This window comes from Chiloscyllium punctatum, chromosome 32 (genome assembly GCF_047496795.1).
Source record: "Chiloscyllium punctatum isolate Juve2018m chromosome 32, sChiPun1.3, whole genome shotgun sequence".
Lineage (NCBI taxonomy): Eukaryota > Metazoa > Chordata > Chondrichthyes > Orectolobiformes > Hemiscylliidae > Chiloscyllium > Chiloscyllium punctatum.
Window position 1 is genome coordinate 44922008 of NC_092770.1, and position 14534 is coordinate 44936541.

Sequence of the window (14534 nt, forward strand, 5' to 3'; positions counted from 1 at the left end):
TCCCCCGTCCCGTCTCCCTCCTCTCCCCGTCCCCCTCTTCCCCCCGTCCCGTCTCCCTCCTCTCCCCGTCCCCCTCCTCCCCCTCCTCCCCCCCCCTCCCCGTCCCCCTCCTCCCCCCCCCCTCCCCGTCCCCCTCCTCCCCCCCCCTCCCCGTCCCCTTCCTCCCCCCCCCTCCCCGTCCCCCCCCTCCCCGTCCCCCCCTCCCCGTTCCCCTCCTCCCCCCCTCCCCGTCCCCCTCGTCCCCCCCCCCCCCCGTCCCCCCCCTCCCCGTCCCCCCGTTCGTCCCCCCCGTCCCGTCCCCCTCGTCCTCCCCGTCCCGTCCCCCTCCTCCCCCGTCATCCTCTTCCCCCCCCCCCCTTCCCCCCCCCCTTCCCCCCCACTCCCCTCCTTCCCCCTCCCCTCCTCCCCCCTCTTTCCCCTCCCCCCCTTCCTCCCCCTCTCCTCCTCCCCCCCTTCCCCCTCCCTCCTCTCCTCCCTTCCCCCCCCTCTCCTCCCTTCCCCCCCCCACTCCCTTCCCCCCCCCCACTCCCTTCCCCCCCCTCCTCCCTTCCCCCCCTCTCCTCCACCCGTCCCCCCTCCCCTTCTCCCCCCTTCGCTCCTCCTCCTTCCTCCTCCTTCCTCCTCCTTCCTCCTCCTTCCTCCTCCCCCTCTTCCTCCTCCCTCCTTCTCCTCCTTCTCCTCCTTCTCCTCCTCCTCCTCCTCCTCCTCTTCCTCCTCCTCTTCCTCTTCCTCTTCCTCTTCCTCTTCCTCTTCCTCTTCTTCCTCTTCCTCTTCCTCTTCCTCCTTCCTCTTCCTCCTTCCTCTTCCTCCTTCCTCTTCCTCCTTCCTCTTCCTCCTTCCTCTTCCTCCTTCCTCTTCCTCCTTCCTCTTCCTCCTTCCTCTTCCTCCTTCCTCTTCCTCCCTCCTCTTCCTCCTCCCTCCTCTTCCTCCTCCCTCCTTCTCCTCCTTCCACTCCTCGCCCCACCCCCCCTCCCTGTTTTTTACCAGGACCTGATCACTGTCTGGAACATGGTCGAATCGCGCCGTGCCTACCCTCCGGCTGGAGTAGCGGCTGTTGTCAGGGAGCCATTGCTCAGGAAGCTGCACCTCTGTACTCGTGGGTTCGAGTGGCTGTCGGAGGGGAGGGCTGTGGTGGCGAGGGTGACCAGGGTCGGGGGACGTGCTGGGTGCCGGGGGCCTGGGCTGGACGCTGCCGCAGGACATAGCGAGCAGGGCAGCGGTAGACGTCCAGTACGTGGCCACCGCCATCCGACGCCTTAAAACGGTGGTGCTCGGACCCGATGTAGTGCACCAGTTGGACGCTCAGGTGTGCGGTGGGATCCTGTCCACGCTCACCCCAGCCCGGACGGAATTTGACATTGGCCCTTAAGTCCCGTACTTCCCGCGGGAACCTGAGCTGCCTCCAGAATTTTCATTTCTGTCCCTTTTTAAGGATGTAAAAAGGCAGGCCCTGTATAGACTGCTGCTGCACACCATCCACCTCTTCTCCCTCATCCACCGCCCGGACACGCCTTGGCGTGCCCATTTGCCACCGGGCGGTGGGGATCTCCAGTGGAGGGCTCTCTACGCGGGAGTCCTCCCCCTTTCTCTCAGGGATCTGGGGTGGAGGGTGCTGCACACAGAGGGTCCCCTGCAACCGCAGATTGCGGTGGTTCACGGACTCCCAACCCAACTGCTTGTTCTGTGGAGTCCGTGGACCACGTGTATATTGGGTGTGGGCATTTGCACTCCCTTTTTGATTTTCTTAAAAACCTCCTCCTCTGCTTTTGGTTGCACTTCAGTCCCACGCTCCTGATCTTCGGGCACCTGGTACAGAGGTGGGGAGGGTAGGTCCGAAGACCTTCTTGTGAGTCTGCTCCTGGGCCTGGCCAAACTGGCCATCAACAGGTCCAGACAGCGGGCCATGGAGGGGGTCGTTAGGGCCGACTGCCTGCCCCTCTTCCGCGGTTACGTTAGAGCCCGGGTGTCCTTTGAGAAGGAGCGCGTGATGTCCACCAACACCCTGGAGTTGTTCAGGGAGAGGTGGGCGCCGCAGGGAGTAGAGTGCATTATTTCCCCGTCCAACTCTATTTTGATTTAACCCCTGCCCTCCCCTTCACTGTTTTGATCACACAGCATTGCCCTTTGATGTGAAGGGCAGTGCTTGTCACCGGCCCCTTGGGTGTTTTCCTTTCTTCCTGGTGGTGAAAATTGAATAAAGATTCGTACACCTTGTGTCCCTCACTGTGTCTCACACCTGCGTGCGCGCACACAAGTGGGTGCTGGGGACAAAATAAGCACTACTGCAGTTAGGCGGTAGTGTGGGGGTAAGGAGAAAGGAAGATAACAGGAGTGTCAGAAGTTGTGTTCGTTTTTTGAAAAAAAATTAAAAAGCCACTGCATGAAAATTGCATCCTTTTTTGATTTTTCTACCATTTTGTAGATTTTGTATTTGTCGATTGTTTTTTTTTGGCAACAATACAATGCAGTTGGGCTGTGTCTTTGCTATGCGCTTGATTTTTTTTTGGGAGGTAGGTGCAGTTTGATTAATATTGTGGAAAGGGAGTTTGTGACAGATGGGCATTTTACATCACTGTTAGTCCACCACCTATGTGTGCAACCTTTGTTTTAAATGAGTGAAAATATTTTAAAAATATATTAAACCATTTGTTAATTACATTGGGGCGCAGTAGTCACTTGATTGAAAAACAAATTCAAAAGATCTTGCACTTGAAATGTATGTGCTTAATTCTTAAAGTTTCTTCAAAAGATGAGGCTGAAGAATCTTCAGCCAACAGTGCCAAATGGATGACCCATCTCCGCCTCCTCCGGTAGTCCCAGCATATCAGATGTCAGTCTTTAGACAATTTGATTCACTTCACCTAACATCAAGAAATGGTTGGAGACACTGGATACTACAAGGGCTATGGACCCTGACAACATTCCTGCAATAGTAATGAAGACTTGCGCACCAGAACATGCTGCTTTTCTAGCCAAGCTCTAATGCAGTTATAAAACTGGCATCTACCTGACGATGTAGAAGATTGCCCAGGTATGTCCTGTACAAAGCAGGAGAATTCCAACCTGGCCAATTACAGCCCCATCAGTCTACTCTCAATCATCACCTAAAGTGATGGAAGGTGTCATCAGCAGTGCTATCAAACAGCACCTGCTCAGCAATAACCTGCTCAGTGACACCCAGTTTGGGTTCCACCAGGGCCACTCAGCTCCTGAACTCATTATATTCTTGGTTCAAATATAGAGAAAAGAGCTGAATACCAGAGGTGAGGTGAGAGGGGATAGCCCTTGACATCAAGGCCACGTTTGACGGACTGTTGCAACAAGGAGTGCTGGCAAAACTGGAATCAGGGAGCAAACTTTCTACTGCTCGGAGTCTGACGTGGCACACAGGAAGAAGTCATGGTTGTTGGAGGTCAGTTATCCCAGCGCCAGGACATTTGTGCAGGAGTTCCTCATGGTAGTGTCCAAGGTCTACCCATCTTCAGCTGCTTCATCAATGATCTTTTCTTCACAAACATCAGAAGTGGGGATGTGCAATCATTAACAAAGTTTTGCACCATTTGTGAATGCCCAGCTACTGAAGCAGTCCATGTCCAAATGCAACAAAGTCTGGGCAATATCCAGGTTTAGGTTGACAAGTGACAAGTAACATTTGCCCCACACAATTGCCAGTCCATGAACATCTCCAATAAGAGACAATCTAACCACCGGCCCTACATTCAATGGTATTACCATCACTGAATACCTCACTATTAACATTCTGGAGGTTACCATTGACCACAGACTCAACTGGACTCATCAAATAAACATAGTTGCTACAAGACCAGGTCAGAGGCTAGAAATACCGTGGCAAGGAACTCACCTGCTGACTCTCCAAAGCCTATCCACCATCTCCAAGGCACAAGTAATAGAACACTCTTCACTTTCCTGGATGGATACAATTCAAATACGAAGCTTGACACTATCCAGAATAAAGCAGCCTGTTTGATTGGCACCACACCCCACCAGCATCCACGCCCTCCATCATGGATACTCAGTAGCAGCAGCGTGTACCTTTGGTAAGATGCACTGCAGAAATTCACCAAAGATCGGGCTGGCACGGTGGTTCAGTGCTTAGCACTGCTGTCTCACAGCACCAAGGTCCCAGGTTCCACCCTTGGGCAACTATCTGTGTGGAGTTTGCACATTCTCCCTGTGTCTGCATGGGTTTCCTCCCACAGTCCAAAGATATGCAGGTGACGTGAATTGGCCGTGCTGAACTGCCCATACTGTTAGGTGCATTAGTCAGAGGAAAATGGGTCTGGGTGGGGTGCTGTTCAGAGGGTTGGTATAGACTTTTTGGGCTGAAGGGCCTGATCCCACACTGTAGGGAATCTAATCTAATCTCAGATCCTTAGCACCTTTTGAACCCCCAACCACTTCCATCTAGAAGGACAAGGTCAGCAGATTCATGGGAACACCATCACCTGCTAGTTCCCCTACAAGCCACTCACCATCCTGACTTGGAAATGTTTTGCCATTCCTTCACTGTCACTGGGTCAAAATCCTGGAATTCCCTCCCTTAAGGCATTGTGAGTCTATCTACAGCACATGGGGCTGCAGCAGTTCAAGAAGGCAACTCACTGTCACCTTCTCAGGAGCAATTAGGGATGAGCCAGCGACACCCCACATCCCACAGCCCACAACCTCTACCACCTAAAAGCACAAGGACAGCAGATACTTGACAGCACCACCACCTACAGGTTCCCTTCAAAGACCACACCATCCTGACCTGGAACCATGTCTCCATTCCTTACGAGCACAGGATCAAAATCCTGGAACTCTCTCTTTAAGAGCAATGTGGGTCTACCTATGCCACATAGAATTAGAATCCCTATGCGGAGGAAAACCATACAGACACTGGGAGAATGTGCAAACTCCACACAGACAGTCGCCCAAGGCTGGAATCGAACCTGGGTCCCTGGTGCTGGGAGGCAGCAGTGCTAACCACTGAGCCACCATGCCACCCATGGCATATTTTTAAAACAATCTCAAAATTTTGAAGAAACTTATGAGTGTCAGCAAGGATTTAAAGTAATTCCATAGAATAAATACAGTGCTTCAAGAAGGCAAAATTGGAGGTGTAATAGACAGCCAAGAAGGTTACATCAAAGTACTATGGGAACTTGATCAGAAGGATAATGGGCTGAGGAGTGGCAGATGACATTTAATTTAAGTAAATGTGAGGTACTGCATTTTGGAAAGGCAAATCAGGGTAGGACCTCACACTTAATGGGAAGGTCCAGGGGAGTGTTAATGAACAAAGAGAGCTTGGAGTGCAGGTTCATACTTCCTTAAAAGTGGAGTCGCAGGTAGATAACGTAGTGAGGAAGGCAGTCGGTACGCTTGCCTTTCTTGGACAGTGCATTGAGTGTAGGAATTGGCAGGTCATGTTGTGGCTGTACAGGACATTGATTAGGCCACTTTTGGAACACTGTGGTTCAATCCTGGCTATTTAGTGTCCCAATGTTACACAGGTTCACTTCTCACCTTAGCCCAGTGCACAATACTCAGTTTCTCTTTGCTCTTTTTTTGGAACACACTAATACTCTCCTTCCTCTCCCCTTTAGGTCAGGCTGGTATTTGTTTCATAAGGCATTTGGCCTGTAAGAGTATCTTGGAAGCTTTGTAACAGCGCTGCCCACTTATATACAAATTACTATCTCTGGACAGAGCTAGTGAGTTGTTCTAGCTTTCTTACTGGTTGTTAGTCAGTCCTACAATCTACAGCCCTGTAGAACAGTCCTAATTACTGTCTCTTAAGGAATAACAATGTCTCATAGCAAATGTTAATGTAGTTGACCTATTTTAAGCTAATGTACCCTGTTACTGTTATCTACTATTATATAATAAACTACCTCTTGTTACTCAAAAACGTTCCTCTTCAATCAAAGATTTATTAGCACTTAGTCCTTCACAACATAGTACTGGTAGGCCCTGTAGACGAGTATTGTAAGAAGGGTTGATGGCAGCAAATCTACCCAAAGAAAATTCTCGGAGAAACATCTGCAAGCAGAACTTACAACAGAATACAACTCCACCTTGTTCACTTTTCAAACCTTCAAGCTGCACATTTCTCAAAAGTCTCCTAGCTGTCATAGAGATGTACAGCACAGAAACTGACCCTTTAGTCCACCTAGCCTATTCCGACCAGATATCCTAAACTAATCTCGTCCCCTTGGCCATGCTTCTAAATCCTTCCTAGTCATATAACCAGCCAGATGCCTTTTAAATGTTGTGATTGTACCAACCTCCACCACTTCCTCTAGCAGCTCATTCTAAACATGCACCACCATTGACATGAAAAAATTGCCCCTTAGGTATGTTTTATATCTCCCCCCACCTCACCCTAAACCCAAGCCCTTTTGTTCTGGACTCTCCCACCTCAGGGAAAAGACTTTGTCTATTTATCCTATCCATGCCCCTCATGATTTTATAAACTTCCGTAAGGTCACCCCTCAGATTCCGACGCTCCACCACTGTGAGGTAGTTAAACAGCCCCAGCCTATTCAGCCTCTCCCTACAGTTCAAACCCTCCAACCTTGGCAACGTAAATCCTTTCTGAACTCTTTCAAGTTTCACAACATACTCCCTATAAGAGGGAGACCAGGATTGCATGCAATATTCCATAAGTGGCCTAACCAATAACCTGTATAGCCCTTTTATCCTCTACGCTATGTAAACTTCAGCTCGGCTGGATGCACCTTAGTGAGGTGGTGAAAGCTATCTGGGAGGAGATGGATTCAATCGTTACAACCTCCATCAATACCAAGAACCACAAGATGTTTAACTACCTCACAATGGTGGCTAATGGAAGGAAAAGCTGTGGTGTCAGTACAAACATTCCTGGCTGTAGTTATCATCAATACCACCACTGGGTGGTGCATTGCATGATCAAGCACAAAGTCAGTGCATTGCAGTGCTAGGTCAATCCAAGCCACAGGGTAGGTATTGTAGGATGGAAACTCCAGACTGTCTCTGCCAAGATCTACAATGCCCTTTTCCTCTTTGTAGGTAACTGTTTGCTACAACAAAGCTCAGAGAAGAAAGTTTGTTTTGGATGGCTGTGTCAGGCACACAGATGATGTGGCCCACCCAACACAGCTGACTGATCAGAATTAGAGACTCACTGTTGACCTCAGAGAGAACGTTGACACTGGAGGTCACCTGATGAAGGAGCGTCGCTCCGAAAGCTAGTGTGCTTCCAATTAAACCTTTGGACTATAACTGGTGTTGTGTGATTTTTAACTTTATACTGCCATAGGATTTGTAAATTTTTGCAGAAGTATTACTGATGATATTTCTCTAGGAACCTCAGATGTCTGTTATAGATCCATGTCTTCAGCCATGAGGTTTATGTTAGACTTGACATCCGTGTTATCAAATACTCAGCTCTTCAATGGCCAAAAGCCACACTAGTATATTAGAGCCAAAATTAAATTTTCTCATTAATGCCTGACCTCATTGAAAGGACCATCCCAAGGTATGAGATGTGGTCCACGTTGTCTTGAGTCTCAATGTGGATCTTGATAACTGGGGTGGATGGGGGGTGGGTAGTATTGTCCAGTGGGAGCATGTTGGTAGAAGTAGGTGTTGAAATTTGAATTAATCAAAAATATAAAATAAGCAGCTAGCCAATGGTGACCATGTAATCACTAATGTAAAATTGTAACTGAGGTCCTTTAGGGAAGGAAATGTGCCATCCTTATTTGGTCTGGCCTACATGTAACTCCAGACCCACAACAATGTAGTTCACTTAACTGTTTGTTCAGCAATTAGAGATGGACAATAAATGCTGATCTAGCCAGCAATGCTCACATCCTGTGAACAACTTTTAAAAGACAATTCTTCAATTAGTGCCAAAAAGAGTCAGGCCATTGGAGATTTTAAAAAATTAACTCAAAGGGAGACATGACAGAATAATTACTTTCAACAGTTACCTTCCTCCAATAAAATAAGGAAACCCATTATGGCAGTTCCAAAAGTCTTGTCTATCGATATGTATTCCCTTACTTATCTCATAAAAGAGGCAAACCAATAAAGTTATTGAGAACAGACTGGAATATGGTTTATGTTCCCTGGTTAATAAATACATGTTTAATACTTTGTGTTAAAAATGCGTGTTGTGTTTATTATGGGCAGTTGAGCAGCCAGCTGGTGAAGTATCCATGGCAGGGGTAGGGGAAGGGGGCATTTGGGTTTCTGTGGGGGTGTTGAGTGTCGTGGGAGGTGGCAGGGATAAATCAGTCAGCTCTTCGCACTGGGGATGTCAGTGGTGTGACTATGGAGGCAGGAATGAGGAAGAATGTGGGGTGGGCATCGTTCAGTGTACCCAGAAGATTCTTTTTATTAGATTAGGTTAGATTCCCTACAGTGTGGAAACAGGCCATTTGGCCCAACAAGTTCACACTGATTCCCACAAAGAGTAACCCACCCAGACCCATTTCCCTCTGACTAATGCACCTAATATTATGAGCAATTTAATGTGGCCAATTCACCTGACCTGTGCATCTTTGGATTTGATAAGTTTTATTTGACAGTTGTCCAGGAATTACTACAGACTTTAATACTGTAACCTTCCTGGCTAATAGTTGGGCTCGTAATGTCAGAACCCTCTGAAGCTAATCAGTCAACTCGAGTGTTCCTCAAGAATTGTCTATTCAAAATGTACATGTCCCGGTTAATTACTTGGTAGTTTAGTTGCTTGGGAATTGTGAGAGCCTCTGACACACATCTCTCAGGAGAGCTCCTCTGTGCCAGTGACATTGAAGAAATCCCCAGAATTGTTCTAGTGGAACAGAGGGGTTTGATTGTCTGGAAGTTTCAGTCCTGTCAGGTCACAGTTCATCGTTTATAGACACATTGCCCGAGGGATTGGAAGGGTAGGTAAGAGAACATGGAGCAACTGCTGGTTTGGAGGTTTGTTTATCAAGCTAATTTCAAAAGAACCAAATGTGTAAATCTCTCAGCAAGATCGAGGGGCCGAGTGCTGTCGGAGTAAATTGACAAATGTAATGTAGAAAAGGAGTGGGACTAACAGCGTACAGATTGCGTGCGAGACCTTCTGATTTTAATGTGAACAAATAGTATTAACTGCTGGCCTTGTGTTAGTTTATCGGAAAGATAAAACAATTTCACTGCAAACGGGAAGCCGATTTTTTTTAAAAAGCGATTTGTGAGATAGGTGCAAAGGTTGTATATTTGTGCAGCTTGGGCTTAGTGCACACAGGGGCCCCACTCGGGGCAGAGTATTCCATTCGTTCGGAGCTAATAGTAAATTGCTGATCTTTGCTGAACTGGGACTTGATGTTGCCAGATTTAGAGTGTTTGAGCTATAAGAAAGGCTGAATAGACTGAGGCATTTTTCCTTGGAACATTGGAGACTGAGGGATGACCTTATAGAAGTTTATAAAATCATGAGGGGCATGAAGAGGGTAAATAGGCAAGACCTTGTCCCTGGGGTGGGCGAGTCCAGAACTAGAGGGTATAGGTTTAGGGTGAAGGGGGGAAAAGAGATAAAACAGGTGATGGGGAAAGATATAAAAGGGAAAGTGTTGCATGCAGGGTGTGGTGTGTGTATGGAATGAGCTGCCAGAGGAAGTGGTGGAGGTTTGTACAATTACATTTAAAAGGCATCTGATGGGTATATGTATAAGAAAGTTTTAGAGGGATATGGGCCAAATGCTGGCAAATGGGACTAATTTAGATTAATTTAGGATATCTGGTTGGCATGGGTGGTTTGAACTGAAGGGTCGGTTTCCATGCTGTTTCTATGATTCTAAGGTAGCTCACCACCACCAATTAGCCACAAGCAGTAAATGTTTAAATCATCGCGGTGTCTGGTAGTTTCTGGTAGATATGTACAATACCCATCAGCAAGATTAGTACATGAAATGTCAATAAAACGTCCACTTTCTTCACCTGATAATGCGAATTTAAGAATACAGTTATTCATGTGTTTTTTTTTCATGTTTATTAGCCCTTAAAACTTTAAATGTTTCATTGCCTGTACTTCATCCCTGATCGCTGATCGGTTAAGTTTTGTAATTGCTCAGTTTGGTCTCTACGTTTAACATTAGCTTTCTGTGATGACCTAGTACAATAAATGTGGATTGAAATAAAACAACACACAGCACAATGCCATACCTAGGAGATATCATTCAGGTTTTTGGTCAGTTTCTATAATTTTCCGCTGCATCTGCTACTTGTCACTTTCAGAAACACTTTTGTCTTGAGTATCGCTCTGTTTTGTTGATTTACTTTTACTGCCATAAGTATGTGACCACAATTTTTAAGATTAATCCAGCAAGAAAGAATTTTGAACAAAAATTGGTCGTATTTATTAATTGTACAATTTTGAGTCATCAGTTCTTCAACTCATTCCTGATTTTAGCCTTCACTGCTTGTAAACTGTGATTTTTTTGCAGTCTTATAAACTTCACACTTATTCAGTCCTTTTCCTGTGTACTGGTCTGGTGGCTGAAGCATCTTGGACAAAACATACTCTGCCCACAAGGCGAGAGATAAACCTAAATATGGAAATGATTTGTTAAAAATAGTAACAGATCTTTCTCCACCATACTTGAACATTCATTTTCTCATTTTGTTTTGAAGTTGTCTAAATTCTAGACCAGTTATTGTCCATTTGTCAATGTGAACATTGTTCCGCATTAGCAGTTAATCTGCAGCTCTAAACTCCCTTCATTTCCTGGTGAAATATTCCTGCTGGCAAACTTAGGCTTTGATTTGCTTTGACTTAGATTCTTTTACCCTAGTCTTGCTGTTGTTGATTTGTTCCAGAACCCATCTGGTTCACGAATGTCCTTTTGGGAAGGAACTACCACCGTTACCTGGTCCGGCATACAAGTGACTCCAGACCCACAGCAATACAATTGATACATAATACAGTTAGGGATGAGTAATACATGTGGCCGGTGATACCCACATCCAATGAAAGAATTTTTTAAAAAGGATTCTGTTAGTTATTCTGGAAACTTGCTATGAACACTGCTCCTATTTTGTGAAGTCAGTTGGAACTGAGTGGGCCTCCAGAACTCCTGCTTCACCTTGTAACTAGGATCAGTGACCTCAATATTGATAATGATAAACCTTTTTAATAAGCTGATGAAAGATGATTCGAAGATAGTTTGGCATGGTCAGCACATCCTGCCAATAACTAATTGATTCAAATTTGCTTTTGTTTCAGACATGAGTAAAAAGATTAATTTAAGTGTACATTCCAGAATATTAGGTGCTGTGATGCCAATATTGAAGCTTTGCTCCAGTAAGGTATCTTGTGTCTTACTTATGTGCTTTGAGAAACGTAACAACGTGTTTAGGCACAGTAATGTTGATTTTGTTTGTTTTCTATCAGGGCCTATCTGGTGGTACCACAGTTTCAGCTACTATGATGGTAGCACACAGAGTTGGAATTCCATTGTTTGTGACTGGTGGGATTGGAGGAGTGCATCATGATGGCCAAAACTGTAAGAAATTTGTAGACCTGCTTCAAATATCCTAAAGTCATACTCAGCATGATCATAATATCAAAATTTCTTGGTCCTTTTGCTGAATTCTAAAATTCTCCCAATCCTTAGGCTTATATTGTTTTTCTGACAGCTTTCTAAGTTGCCTCTTTTGATCTAGTAATATGTTTAACTTCCCTTGTTAGCCATAGCTCTCTTGCTTTACCTGTAGGGTATTTTTGTCTTAAAGGAAGACAGCAAGAAATAATTCTTTAAATAATAGCCATGCCAAATATCAACAAATCTTTTCATGTAATTTTCCAAACCACATTCTTCCTTGTTCCACGATTATTGCCTTTGTTTGAATTTAGGATCTTAGTTTCAGTTTGATCTACTGTTTTCAAACTTAATGGGAATTCTGTCAGACTAGGGAACAAGATCACTCATTATCCCTTCCTCTTTGCATAAGATTAAATCTAAAATAGCCTGGGCTCTAATTGCCTAATATATTGCTCCAGAAAATTATATTAAACATATTCCACGAATTCTCCTTCTCCAACATGGGCAGCACTTTGGCTCAGTGGTTAGCACTGCTGCCCCACAGCGCCAGGGTCCCAAGTTAAATTCCAGCCTGTGTGGAGCTTGCACATTCTCCCCGTGTCTGTGTGGGTTTCCTCCGGGTGCTCTGGTTTCCTCCCACAGTCCAAAGGTGTGCAGGTTAGGTCAATTGATCATGCTAAATTGCCCATAGGGATGTGTAGGTTAGTTGCATTAGTCAGGGGCAAATATAGAATAGGGGAATGGGTTTGGGTGGGCTACTCTTTGGAGGATCGGTGTAACTTGTTGGGCCGAAGGGCCTGTTTCCACACTGCAGGAATTCTATTTCTAACATAGTTGTTAACTAGATTTCGATTTTATGTAGATTGAAGTCACCCATGATATCTGCATTCCTGTTGTTACGTGCACCTCTCGTTTCCAAGTTTACAGTATGGTCTACAACAACAGCCTGTTCAGAGCCTGATGAAGGGCTTTTGCCCAAAATGTTGATTTTGCTGCTCGTTGGATGCTGCCTGAACTGCTGTACTCTTCCAGCACCACTAATCCAGAACAGAGTTTTTTTATACCACACTAATGAATTCTTGCTGCCTTTGCTGATTTTTAGCTGTATCCAAAAATATTCTATGTTTTGCTCTTCTGATCAGAGATCTTCTCATACAAATACATTGCTCCCATCCTTTAAAGTCATCCCTACCCACCACCTTGTCTTTTCTGCCTATCCTTCCTAAATGCTGAATGTCCTTTTAATATTAATTTTCCAGTGTTGCTCACCCTGCAGCACTATCAATTCACCTACCATGTTGCAAATACACCATGCATTCAGATACATGCTTTTTAACACTCTTCTATAATTTGACCGAGGTTCATACTAGGAATAGTTTCTGCTGCTTTCCACTTTCATGAACAGCTTTTCTACATCTCTTGCTTTGTTTTTGTTCTATCTGAATGCCCTCTGGCCCCTGCTGCATTCTCTTATGAACCATTGTCCTTAACAATGCCCAAATAGAAAATCAATTAGTAAGTGAGAGAGAGATACTCAAGATACGTGCCTGAGCTTCCGAGATGGTTTGTCAATTCCCTCTTTGCCTGCCTGGTCATAGAATGGTGTGCGGCCATTTTGTTAAATGTGCCATCTATGTAGTTCTCAGCTTCACAAATGCACCACAGTAACTCCAGTTCTAAAACCTTGGGCTTAAGTATTTCTGCCAGGAAACCCTTCCCACTCCTGAGATTGTCTTGGCCATGTTAAGTGTCAACCTGGCCAACATTGGCATTCCATGAAACTGAGCTGTCCTGCTATGCCTTAAGTTTATTTTCAGATTATTTATTTTTCACTAGAGACTAGAATTTAGAGACGCAGTCTATCCAGGAGAGAGTGTTTCCGTATGGATACCTCATTCTAGGAAAAGGTGTTTTTGGTATGGATCCTCTCAATTTGGAAGAACGAAACATTACAGAGAATCTCAATCCAGATACAGTACAGTGGAAGGAAAAGAGAATCTTGGATATGGAAATGGGATTGGGCCATTCTTATTTCGAGAATAAGCGCCAACATGAACTGATTGAGACAAATTTTGTTCTATGGTAGTTTTGTGTAACAATGTGATGTAGAATTAATTTGAAAGGAACTGAGCAATATACACTAATTGACCACTCAAGATACGGTCACACTTCGAGAAATGTTACTGAAGTTCTGGTTTAAAACACCTGCATATTTTTACCAACCATTTAGGCAGCACTTGTATGTGAAGAACCAGTTATTGTATGTTAAATATTTTTAAGATTAGTACATGTTATTAGAAATTGTTCCATGAGATGTGCAGCAAGACTACTACAGTAAATGCTGTTAGTGTGACAGATTTATTTTTAACTTTTACAGCAATGGACGTAAGCACAGATCTGACTGAACTGGGTCGCACTCCTGTTACAGTGGTTTCAGCAGGAGTCAAATCCATCCTAGATATTGGGCGAACATTGGAATATTTGGTATCATGGCTCATTGGTTGTCAATTATACAGAAATATTATCCTGTCATAGCTGTCTTAGTCTGATTGATTATTCTGTTTTTTCATCCTTTGTAAAATAGGTTTCAATTTATCTCATATTTGTTTAGAGAAGGTATGAATCCACATTGAAAACAGCAAATGATTTAACACCCATTGACACTACGTTAGAGTTTCATGGCAGTCTCCATCAACGCTGGTATTGAAAACTAAATGTTACACTAGTATATGGGTTGGAGCATGTTGTTGGATCTTCTAAAGACAAAAGCCTTTAATTTGGACTGGATTTGGAGTACATAATGCTGGAAATAGTTGAGAAACAAAACAATGATGAACTGTATTGCATATTCAACACTAATTGGCCAGCAACGTACTACTGGCTTTTGATCCGATCACATTGAACACAAAGCAAGGTTCAGTACTTACTGAAGTAGTATTTTCAGTAAGCTATATTGTACCAGCACACCAA

At 44.9% G+C, this 14534-nt stretch overlaps 1 protein-coding gene across 1 annotated transcript in view; it reads left to right on the forward strand.

The window, feature by feature from the left end:
- The window catches only part of LOC140458131 (uncharacterized), a 118627-nt gene that overhangs the window by 38291 nt on the left and 65802 nt on the right, over positions 1–14534 (forward strand). Inside the window, 2 exon segments of the mRNA XM_072552241.1 lie at positions 11414–11525; positions 13942–14048. Coding sequence (XP_072408342.1) covers positions 11414–11525; positions 13942–14048 — 219 coding nt within the window.